General features: G+C 35.4%; 2 protein-coding genes across 5 annotated transcripts; both read right to left on the reverse strand.

Annotated features, from left to right (window-relative positions):
- Nucleotides 1-432: 432 nt before the first annotated feature.
- Nucleotides 433-7838, reverse strand: LOC144020086 (mpv17-like protein). Of its 3 annotated transcripts, XM_077523131.1 has the most exons (5): nt 7190-7838; nt 6742-6812; nt 5735-5764; nt 4482-4536; nt 433-4271 (listed from the first exon to the last, which is right to left on the reverse strand). In XM_077523131.1, the coding sequence occupies exons 1-5, from the start codon at nt 7482-7484 to the stop codon at nt 3931-3933; spliced, it is 792 nt and encodes a 263-aa protein (XP_077379257.1). In that variant the 5' UTR covers nt 7485-7838; the 3' UTR covers nt 433-3930. The 3 variants fall into 3 exon arrangements, with proteins under 3 accessions (XP_077379257.1, XP_077379260.1, XP_077379259.1); XM_077523134.1 differs by lacking the exon at nt 4482-4536 and having other exon boundaries at nt 3946-4175; XM_077523133.1 differs by lacking the exon at nt 4482-4536 and having other exon boundaries at nt 3946-4271.
- A 1447-nt stretch (nt 7839-9285) lies between these two features.
- Nucleotides 9286-11884, reverse strand: ntan1 (N-terminal asparagine amidase). Of its 2 annotated transcripts, none has more exons than XM_077524250.1 (10): nt 11636-11884; nt 11090-11192; nt 10813-10878; nt 10626-10734; nt 10483-10559; nt 10344-10397; nt 10206-10259; nt 10024-10121; nt 9845-9958; nt 9286-9761 (listed from the first exon to the last, which is right to left on the reverse strand). In XM_077524250.1, exons 1-10 carry the CDS (start codon nt 11714-11716, stop codon nt 9582-9584), a joined length of 936 nt encoding a protein of 311 aa, XP_077380376.1. In that variant the 5' UTR covers nt 11717-11884; the 3' UTR covers nt 9286-9581. The 2 variants fall into 2 exon arrangements, with proteins under 2 accessions (XP_077380376.1, XP_077380377.1); XM_077524251.1 differs by having other exon boundaries at nt 10483-10556; nt 11636-11880.
- Nucleotides 11885-11973: the final 89 nt, after the last annotated feature.

Here is an 11973-nt window from a genome sequence, read left to right on the forward strand (position 1 = left end):
TTTTTTCCTTCTCTTTTCTTTTGAAAACAACCAGCTCGAACAAAGTACTACACAAATACATATGAATTAGCAAATAGCCTATAAATGGTAAAAAGAACACCAAAAAAAACTGCAATTAAGTGTTTTCACTGTCTAAAAAAAATCAGCTGTTAGGCGCAGCTGACCCTAATGAAGACTTGACTATAGAAAATGGCTGACTTGAATATTTGACGTTTAAAAATTAGCTAATCATGCCAATATATTAGAAACACTTCTCAATATGAAGCTATAGGTTTACACAGCTCATCTACGACATCTCATTGTGCTGGTGTACCTAATGTTGTGGGTAATAAGTTTTTAACTGTTAATACAAAGGTCACTTAAGGACAAAATGATTTCTGTAAAATACAAGACCAACATTACAGGAGTCAATAAAGACTCACCCCACAGTAGTACGTTGGTATGTATGTATTCTTTAATATATATTATTTCTGTATCACAGTCACAACAACTTTAGTGTCAAATATGATAAAAGACTACCTACTGATCAAAAATTGTTTTTGTAGTATCAAAATCAATGCAGCATATAGTTTCACCAGCCAGTACGCAGTATACAAACATCTAATAAAACAAATACAGTAATTCAACCATTTGACTTTTGTATTACATATTAGCACACAACAAATCTAATCATTTATAAATACTACAAAGAATGTATAAATTCCAGTACAGTTGATAAAAGAGCTCAGGATTATTATTTTTTTTATGAAATTACCATCAACATTTAACACAAACAATCAACATTGCCATTACAGATTTTTCCTTCATGTCAGAGACGAATCAAATAAATATAACTATTAAGGATAGTAAGGACTCTTTCACACCCTCTTCTTGTGATATTGTCATAGACACCCGAGTGCAGCAAGTCTTTGGCAGAGGTTTAAAAATGTATACACAAATAAACATTTACATATAGTATACTTTATGTAAACGTTAGTATACTAATAGTAGTCAGTCGTGTTTGTACACATGCATGACGATGTCCCAATGTCAAAATACAGCATGCGATGAAAACAATGTGGGGGCATGTTTCTTGAAATGATGAACACAAATGTGGTTAAAAATGAGGACATGCTGTAAAGATGATATTGTTACATTCGGATCATGCAGAGAGAAAGGAACGTTGCTTTTGCAAATTCAAGTAAGTGGATGTATTTCTATGTACAATATGTGTATTTATTCATATACAGGATATATGTACACTGTATGTTTACATATAAATGTGTGCTTGTATTAGGGTTGTCAAAGTTAGTGTTAATTTATTAATTAATCACAAAAAATTGTCACATTATGTATTAACGCAGATTAATCACTATTAATTTTGACCGCAGATGATCCTTTAGCTTGACAGCGGATGCTTACTTTTAAGGTAGCGCACGTTGTGTTTGAGCAGTAATTAAAAGTAAAAGTAAAGCATTTAATAAATGCTTGCCTATGACATTCAGAATGTTTGTTCTAGTCGAAATATTGGGGTCATTTTTTGGGGTCATTTTTTTCACAATTTAAATTATGAAAGTAATTAACTGATTAGAAAAAGAGGAGGATGAGAGTGTGCAGTGGATCAAAAATGTGGAAGACATCCTCATAACATTGAACGTCCAAAAAATTAACACACAGCAGGTGCTCGTCAAATTTGGTGAGCAAAAAATGTTGATGAAAAGCCTTTTCAAATAAGTCATTATCATGATTAATCAAAATTCTAAGACGTGATTAATCTGATTAAAAAATTAATCGTTTGACAGCTCTGTTATGCATACACTGTACTGTATATGATACTATCATATTATTGTCTATACTTAAATGTATCTGATACCTGGTTGTGATGAATGTGAACATGCCCCAAAGTACAAATAGTGCATAAAAAATTGTATACACTCCTGCTTAAATAACTTTTTTTTTGTAAGGTAAAAATGTACAAGATGTTAAAAATAAATAACTTAAAAAACATTTCAAAATTTCCTTGATTATCAACTATAACATGGAAAACTCCATCTAATCTCAGAAACTGCACTCAAAACAAAACAAAAAACCCTTCTAAATTCCAACAAATTAAGGAGATCTCAAGTGACCAGAGGAAAAACTAAAGAGAGGAACGAGGGAAGGATAGATAAAGCAAGGCGAGAGCCACAGACACAAAACAAAACAAAAAATAAAATAATAATAATAAAAATAAACATTTGAAAAATGTAATCGCAAAAACCTTTGAACAGAGGTGTGTAGACTTTTTCTATCCAATATATATATTGTAGTCATGTTGTGAATTACAGTGAAGCACCCCCAGGTAATATGAATCTTTATAAGGTGGGGATAATATTGTGCAGCATCTAATGCATATTAGCACCAACAATTTCAACCCATATTCACATTTCCAAATTTTCATTTTCAGTTGCTCATCAAATTCACATTTCTGTCATGACTGCTTCTGCTGCTAGGGCAAAAACAGAGTGTCACATCACCCGCTTGTTTTGTGGGTTCCCCCTACAGTTGAGAAGTGTAGTTACCGCAGGTTGCAGAGTCAATAACTGAAAATGTTAAGAAATGTATGCCGTAAATGCTAATGCTTGTGATAAACATTGTCTGGTTGTTTTGATGCACACAACATGAAACTACTAAGTAGGTGATTGGGGTCACATGACTTCATATTGACTTGCGCATGCATATACACTGTGCCATAATCAGAAAAGATGCACTGCCGACATATTAATAATAAATATTAACAATTCAGAAAAAATGATGTTTACTTAATTTCCAAATGTATTGGTACAATGTAGGCCAAATACTTAAATGGATACTTGACTCACTGAGCCATTTTCAGCAGTAAAAAGTTGATATTTTGTCTATAATTAATGTGGTAACTTCATTATTTTTCATGTCCAATTAATACCTTTAAAAAGTATTTTTTCTACTTGCTGTTGACTGATGATGACATCACCCGTGCTGAGGAAGTAGGTAACGAACAATCATGGCTTAGTTTGCTAACCAAACCTAGAAAACAGGTGAGCCATGATTAGTCGTTAACTACTCCCTCAGCACAGGTGATGTCATGTTCAGTTGACAGCAAGTGGCAAATAAATTTTTAAAGGTATTAATTGAACATGAAAAATAATGATTTTATCAAATTCATTCTTGACAAAATAAACTTTTTACTGCTGAAAATGGTTAAATGAGTCAAGTATCCCTTACAAAAAATGTTGGTTTTTTTTATTTACTAATGCACAAGTCAATACCCCATGGCATTATGGGAAAAAAATGCCAAACGGAAATCATACAATGTGGACAAAATAATAAATCGTAAAAATTACGAATAAACAATGTTTATGTAGTTAATTTATGAATGTATTGGTATAATGCAGGCCAAATGCTAAAAAAACAAAACAACAACCTACTTTTATAGGTGTCCATACGCAAGTCAATACAACATGGCATTATGGGAAAAAATGCTTTTTTTTTTTTTTTTTTATCATTTAGCTTACAAGTATGTTTGAACGTACTTGGAAATACGTTTGAATGTTTGCCAGTCGGAAATGTTTACTCCACATTGGCAGTTCCACGCTTCTATACAATAAAGCAAACACGTTATGAAAAGTTTTTAAGTATTAGCCGCTGCTAAGTTTACCTAGGCCTTGATTCGAGTCTCTCTGGAGAACAAATGTGAACAAACGGACGTGATGAGCATTGAAACGAGATGTTAACTGTGCTCTGGAAGACAACAAATAAAAAATGTAAAAAAAGTATTGAGGAGCACCTTCTGACCATACATTCACTGGCCGCAGCATATGAAATACTATACAGAAGTTGTAACAAGAATGATGACTTTTAAAAGACAAACATTGTTGAAAATTGATTTTCTATTGACACCAGTATATGTTTAATTCTTTCTAATTGCCCACCTCAGTTTGCAGCCAATGAGTGTAGTTTATAATCAAGATGACCTTGGCAATTTTTGGCCACCATTGACACCTGAGTGATTCCTGAGCTGCTCTTTCTCCTCCCACCATCTTCTCGTGGGTGAAGGATCCACCGTTGGCTCTTGAGAAGCAAGTACCTTACTTTTTTACAATGTCTGTCTTCTCTGCTCCGTCCGCTTTGGAGGGGAACATCCACTTGAGGGCAGCGCCAGCGGTGCCGTCGCCACTCTGACGCGAGAAACACAAGAAAGTGGCCCAAATGAAGGCACAGCAGCCACTGAAGGTTGTCCGCACGTATGGAGGCACCAAGGCAAAGTTTACAAACTGTGGAAGACAAAAAAAAAGAAGATGTTTTTCCCTACTATTGCATCAACACATACACAGTTTTTTTTTTTTTTTTTTTTTTTTTTTTAAGACTTGGTTGTACAATTGTATGAGGCTGGAATTTTTCCTGAAACGATTATAATTTGTTTTTGTTTTCAATATGTGTGTTTATTGGTTAAATATTGGAACAAGTTAAGGATGCTGTCGTACAGGGTTCGGCCACGTGTGACTTTATAGTCCCCCTCCAGTGGCTCCCTGTCAATCTCTGGAAAAAAAAAAAAAAAAAGTAGAAATTAATATTAGAATTTTTTAATAGTCTGTTTTTGTTTGGTTGTTTCCCTTTTTATTTGTATTTTTTTTTAGATAAAAAAAATATTCTCTTTCTTCAAATGAATTAATGATTTCGTTAAAAAGAAATTAAATTAAATATATCATTTTATAATTATATATAATATTATAATTACATATTTTATATAAAAATGTCAGTCAAAATTTTTAAGTTGTCAGAAAAAGATGAAAACAAACTTTTAATCACTTTTAGAAGTCCAAAAAGTGATCATAAAATGTCTAAAAAGGAAGAGCAAAAGCAGAAATTGACCATAAAATGTCCATCAAATTGCCAAAAATATCAGAGAACCGAATTTAAAAAAAAAAAAGCCAGAAAAAAAAATGTCTAAAAAGTAACCTAAGCTGTCCAAAAACAAAACAAAGACAGAAAATCACCATAAAATATTTTGGGAATTGTCAAAAAAACGTCAGAAAATGTATTAGATTTTTAAAAGGAAAAAAGGGCAGAAAAGAAAATGTACATAAAGCAACTAAAATGTCCAGAAACAAAAGAAGAAATTGCGAAAATTACCATAAAATGTCCACAAAAATGTCAGAAATTTGCTAGCAAAAAAAGGCAGAAAATTTAAAAAAAAAAAAAAAAGCAATAAAATGTCAAAAAAATTAATAGAATCAGAAATGGCCATATATGTCCATAAAATTGCCCCAAAAAAATCACAAATTTAACAGAAAGGCAGAAAGGTCTAACAATGAAAAACGAAGTATGAAAAATTACACACACACACAAAAAGGAAAAACTAAAGACGAAAGGTAGAAGAAAATTGTGCATATTTTTGTGTTGTGGTGTAGCTCTAATTAGTTCTTGGGCCCTCAGTACATTATACTATCATAACACTACTATTGTTTCCTTCATCACTATCTTGGTACCATAATATCTATGTTTTGAAATATTTTTGCGCATTTATTTGGCCTAATATGGCTCTTTTGACAGCAAAGGTTGCTGATTCCTCAACTAGTCGAACACGGTGACTGACAAATTTTAATATCAATCATTAAGAAATGACAGGTGATTATTGTTCTTCAAGGCAGAGAGATGTAACTAGGGGCTGTAAAGCATTCACTTTTCTTAGTCATATATTGCCACGACAAGCCAAGAGTCAAATGCTAATATTTACCTGCATGAAGGGCCAGAACATGAGCCCGGTCTGAAAAGAGAAATAACACAAGATGAACCATTCTTTATGGAAAGGTAAAATGAAGCATTCCTTTGCAGGTTAAATCTAAAACAAAATCACGATAGATATTTGACTATCAGTCAGAAAAATTTACAAGATCTGTTAATACATTAATGCAAAATTGTGTAATTAACAGTTTTATGTAATGAAATTTCTCAACAAATTAAAATTAAAGCAGTGAACAAAATATTGGCTCATTCAAGAGAATTTTTACAGTGGGACATATTTTCTGAGTTTGAAGATCAGGGAGTAAAAAAAAAAAAGAAAAAAAAAGTGTGGTTTAATTTCCATGTGCTTTTGTGTGTATATGTTTGTGTGATACCGCCACCGAAGTGCAGCCGAATGAGAAAACAGGAAAAACATTACAATGACCACTGAATAGGAAATGGAACTTGTGAAAACATTTGTTTTGGCTGCCTGTGGTTATCAATCACATGATGCAGTCACATGACTTTTTTTGCACTTTAAATGTTACACAAGACATTGTTTTCATTTTTACACTTGCATGACAAAAAATAATAAAAGTTTGAAACATTAAGTCAAGTTGAATTCCGCAACTGTCCTTCATGACCTTCATGTGTCATTAAAGGTTGAGTCGTTTTGTTATAATGTTATTATATCACGGTCAACATATTTATTTGTTTATTTATTTATTTATTTTTTACATGCGGATGATGGTTAAGAAATATTAAAATATTAGTTAAAGTGCCTTTACAGTATATAAAAAAGGAGGTTTTAGAACACTGAATGAAGTCCTATACTTATGTTAATAACAACCAAATAAATTATTTAGAACAAATATGCCATTACAGTCGGAGTTCCTTTTAATGTATGAGATCTGAAATACTGGACTTTCTCTTTGATGAGACTCAAAGATGAAAATGAAAAGCAACCAGCAGCAATTTCATTATGAACTCGATGATTGAAACATTTGCTGTTCTACTCACCTTGTAAGTGTTCAGGAATTTATCCCTCCAGTCTTCCATAATATCGTCCTTGCCCTCTAAGAAACTGACCCCTGTTGAACACAAAGAACACCACACAATCAGACAAAACAGGCCACTGTGTGCTCCGGCTCCTGCCAACATGACATCTGACATTGACAAGCAACTCCATCCTTCCTTGTCTCACTTTTGAGCTTCCTTGCTTAGTTAATACAACATTTTAACAACTTTTTCCACATTGTTATTATGGGGTGCTGTGTGTGGAGTTAGTTTTGAGGGGAAAACCAAAACATATTTTGTAAGAAACATGTAGCAAAATGTGAATGCTATTCGGTCAAAGAACTATTGTCGACCTTTACGCTACAACGCGACACACACGAACAATGCAGATTGGGATCGTGTTGCAAGCAGTCAAATAAGTGGTCCATTTGCAAGTTAGCCATTAACCGACCTGTGTAGAAGGCGCTCGTGGCCAAGGGCGCAGCCGTGGTCTGATCCAGGAGCAGCTTCTTCATCACCATCCCGGCGGAATTTCCCGGGAATCGGCGCTCCAGAAAGCGCATCCAGAAGAAATTGAAGTTGCCATGGAAACTGAACGCGACCACGGCGACATTCCGTGTATGCTTCCAGTCCATTTTGTCCCGGTGAGAAAACCACTGGTGTACAAAGTCCCCTCCCGCGAATAGGCAACCGTACAACGTAACATTAGTGACCCAGCGGAATCGACGGACAAACGCCTTCATCATTAATTGGAGCCTTAAATAGAACACACACGATGTTATGTTACGTGCGTGAAGTTGGCCGCCCACGACCCCCCCCCCCACCGCACGCAAAATTTGATGGAAGTAGTCTGTTATGACTTTCCTCACAGTATGCCGTTCAATGAATGTTATTCAGCCATGACAAGACAAATGACGTGCGTCATATCTACCCAATGAGCTTCCCGGCATCAAAATAACAGGATATTTCCGACGGAAAACGCTCACAATACGAACAAATTGTATATTCGGTGATGCATGTAGATAAATGTGCAGCCTTTGACGATATACAGGACTTGCCCGTGACTCCTCTTCGACACTCTTCGTCTGAGCAGTCGGCGATGGCATCGAGGTCGGTACTCGCGGGGCGTGTTTATCTGAGTGGTCCGGCCCATGTTCAATTTTGATTGGCTCGCTCATCTTTTGGGCGGGATTAATAAATAAACCACTGAGTTATGGATAAAGGGATGAAATAATAAATGAAAGTGCCTTAAAATGTTATTAAAACATCTCAGATGGTTGACAGATTACATGTTCACGTCTGACTTAACACTAACATTGTATTTATAGCGTATCATATCAATATATATGATCTAACTGGCTAAGATTTTTTTTTTTATAGGTTTGCTAATTGTATTCATTCAGTAACCCAAATGAATGGCTTTTTAACACATACGCTAGCTCATTGAAAGTCATACTTCCACCAGTAAAGTGTATTAGTGTCACTTGGTTACTTTAACTGTCATGCTACAAGTAGGTGAGACCGGGGCTAGTTGCATCACTTTTTATACTTTTATATATTTCTTGGAATCAATACATAATATATAAACACAATGTATACCAGATGAAAGACCAACGTCTTAGGCATATTTTTTCTATTCATGTCATTTTCATATTTTGTGTCAGTGCAGAGTTATAAGCATCAAATAGAGGAAGTGAACGTGTGACATGTTGCCTCACCAAAGGGTAAGTTGTCACACTATGGGGTAAGATGTCACATTGGATTTCACATCTAATAAAACAAGGACAAAATTATCCTTGTTCTCCTGTTTGGTTTATTTGTTTCACAGCCAGAGAAGCTGTGTATCATTGATCATGACAATTTACTGTAGTCATTGAACAAACTTTAACAAAATATTATGAAATAAATTAAAGTTGTTAGGAACTGCTGGGATGTAGGTCATAGCGCTAAGCCTCAAATGTCTGTTTTGTTTCCCTTAAACTGGAAATTTGAGATTAAATTTAATTAAAAAATTAAAGCATTTAATTTAATGGATGCCTGTTTCAAAATATATGAAGGTGAAAATTTTTACTTTGGGTTGTGCAAAACAGATAACTGGCACTAAATGTCAGCTCACAATGTACTATTCTCTTCTCCGACAGTACACACACCCTGATCATCAACACGAAGAAAACTAGTGTTCCCCTTTTTCGTTGCGGAGTGGAGAAGAAAATTGCAACGTGACAACTTACCCGTGATACACCTTGCCCCTATCTCCCTAAAGCACAGGCATTTCTTTTTAAATCACATGAACGTACTCCTGTTTCTTTATTTAGCTTATTAACGAAATGATGTATATAACCCACAAAAAGTTGATGCAAGTTGCCCTAAATTGATTTAATTAGCACGCCATTATTTTGCTTTTTAATCATGCATGGCTTTTGCCAGCTATAGATTGCCAAATAGGAATTCTAACTGGGAGCGTTGTCAGTGAATGCCATTCTTATACTTATTAAGGTGTGTATAAATTTGCTATGAGTAGTGACATTTTGTTAAATCAATTCGCACTAGCCGGTAAAACAATTTTATTAATTGTAATAAAGACAATATGGTTTCACAAATGTGTATTAAAGGAAAATGAGGCATATAGTAGAAGGGCATTCACATGATACAGGAGATTAAATGTACAGGTTTTACATCAGCTCACAAGAGTGGAAACATACCTTCTGCAGACAATAACAGAATGTAGTTTGTGTCTACTTCTCTACTTGGCCAGCCAGATGACAGCCATTTGATAGACTTAAGGTACAGTTTAAGACACAATGAGAAAAGCAGATGGTGATTGGATGGCCAAAAAGAATCAATCAAGAATCAACTTGAGCGACAACCCTCTCCCAGTTGCCGCTTTCAGTCCTGTGGTAGAGCTGTGGCTGACCCCCAGGGAAGAGACCGTCTGAGTTTGGGTGCTTTAGGAGGAACTGGATGGTGGATTTGATGTGGTGGACAAAGTGCGGTGGCTCAGCCTTTGGCGATGTGGACAAGTACTAATCGGGATACAAAAAAAATCATCACGCTGGGAGGCGGCCCCTCGGCATCTGATCATAACAGCTGTTTATAGATTATTTACCTTTAAAATGATAGCATCCTCTTGTGACAACCAAAAGCCAATTTCCATATTAGGAGACCAATTGCAAGGGCCAACTTTTACAAGTCCTCGACTAGAGTCATAAATGTCAACCATCTGTGCAACATTTAAAACATGAATCAGCTGATTTTAGGAGAAAAACAGTGATATGCTACAGGTACCTGTCCCCCTGTGAAGGTGCGCGCTGACCGCAGGTCCTCTGCTGGTCCTTTACAAGGAAAAGTAGCAGGGAACACTTTGCCTGTTTTAACATTTACACCTTAAAAACACAACAATAAAGGAAAAAAATGATGTTGCAGGATGCATTTAAAACATCATCACTTGCTAGATAGCATACACGTACCAACACCATATACTGCAGGTTTATGAACAGCATTGACGACTACATCGTTCATTTCTAGGGGGCAAGCAGAAATGAATACATTAGACAGAAATTATAAAAATGTGGACAATACTGTATGTCATAGTCACATTAGGTTACCTGTGACGCAACATGTTTGCAGATGGATATCATCTTTCAGTTGCTGGAAGGCTTCTGTAAAATGAAAAGAGACTTAAGTTCAGCATCATTCTGTTATTATTTCTCGGGGCAGAATCAGGTAAATGAATGAGACAATTACCCAGTATGTTAAGGCTAAGTTCATGGGATGTCATTGCGTCATCTTTAAATCCACCAACAAGATGGAGATCAAGTCTACTTGGAGTAATTGGGAGGTGAATTCAGTAAATGAATTACAAATTGTACTGCATGTTCATTTCATACCTGCCCTCATTACAGCAGGTATTCAGTGATGTGACTGATTTGAGAAGAAGGGGAACTTCAGCATAAGTGTTGGAACCATCACAGTGTGCAAGGCAAGTAGCTCCACTTCCTAACAATGAGAAACCTGATTTAAATTCATGCTGTCTAAAAACGGACACAAGTGAGAAAACCAGTAAACAAGTTTGACCTGTATGCCGCAGCACAACCAAATGGCAGGTGGTGGCATCCTCAGATCCAATCACTGAAACGTTGTCTGGCACAGTAGATAAGACTCATGTGTAATCTTTTTTTTTTTTTTTTTTTTTTAATTTGGGCTGCTATCATGGAGTTTGGCTCAAAGAACATATACAATTACATGGACAAGATGTTTTTTGCTGGCTGGATCATATCAGTCTCTGGTAGAAACATTAATAAATATGTATATATACTATAACAATTTTATGAGTAATATTTATTCCCCTTACTATCTGCTGGTGTCGTTGCAGCAAACTCTCTCTGTTGGACGTACAGGAGGCACTTAGGGTCAACATCTGTGAGCGGCTGGGAACGAAAGGCTTTTGCATTTTCCTGTGACAAAAAACAAAAATATTTCATCTTCAAAATGATTTGACAAAGTGCCTCACACTAGTAACAGGCACTCTACATTAACCCTTAGTAAGGGATGATCATAGTTTAATTAATTACATAATATAGGTCGACTAGAAATATTACAGACTGAAGAGACAAATCACCCAAGTAATCTAAATCACTAAACATCACGCTTTTTCCATGATTACATCGTCTCAACCACATTTCACACAGTTAGATTAATGCATTGTACATGCACACATACTGCATGTCACCAATCAATAATCTGATCATGATTAATGACAATATCCTAAAAAGATTCTGAAATAAATTGAATGAAATTAGACGTCAGTACAGGCAACAATTTACCAAAGAGTAGAGGTTATTGTAAGAAACAATGTCGTTGTTGCTTGGTGGTGACTGCTAACTTTAGCCAAACCGACCTGCAAATGAGGATATTTGTCGAAGAGTTCTGCAGTCGAAGTTATACGATCCACTCGTATATTTTGAATGAGCAAAGGCATGTCCCTAAAATCGTTAACATACTACTTTATTAACTAATGACTAGCGACTACATAAAATTAATGTTGGGACCGACAACTTCCCTTTTCCTGAAAGATTCTTCTTCTACAATGTAATGTAGTGTTTCTTCTGCTACAGTGACACTCTATGGCGACTCCCATTGTGACTCCCCTCTCGTCTCGAAAAACGAAACATAGAATTATATTCACTATGATCTCTACGTAAATATTTCTACGCAACAATCCACCAAATTCTGGAG

The sequence above is a fragment of the Festucalex cinctus genome, chromosome 6 (genome assembly GCF_051991245.1).
Source record: "Festucalex cinctus isolate MCC-2025b chromosome 6, RoL_Fcin_1.0, whole genome shotgun sequence".
NCBI lineage: Eukaryota > Metazoa > Chordata > Actinopteri > Syngnathiformes > Syngnathidae > Festucalex > Festucalex cinctus.

What these genes read in the sequence shown, in the direction of transcription:
- LOC144020086 (XM_077523131.1), bottom strand. Translation starts at nt 7,484, where the DNA reads ATGATGAAGGCGTTTGTCCGTCGATTCCGCTGGGTCACTAATGTTACG. An exon ending in AATTCCTGAACACTTACAAG is followed by an intron (nt 5,765 to 6,741) that starts GTGAGTAGAACA and finishes TTCTCTTTTCAG; the next exon opens with ACCGGGCTCATGTTCTGGCC. An exon ending in GTCACACGTGGCCGAACCCT is followed by an intron (nt 4,272 to 4,481) that starts GTACGACAGCAT and finishes TGTCTTCCACAG; the next exon opens with TTTGTAAACTTTGCCTTGGT.
- ntan1 (XM_077524250.1), bottom strand. Translation starts at nt 11,716, where the DNA reads ATGCCTTTGCTCATTCAAAATATACGAGTGGATCGTATAACTTCGACT. An exon ending in GCAAACATGTTGCGTCACAG is followed by an intron (nt 10,260 to 10,343) that starts GTAACCTAATGT and finishes CTTGCCCCCTAG; the next exon opens with AAATGAACGATGTAGTCGTC. An exon ending in ACCTGCAGTATATGGTGTTG is followed by an intron (nt 10,122 to 10,205) that starts GTACGTGTATGC and finishes TGTGTTTTTAAG; the next exon opens with GTGTAAATGTTAAAACAGGC.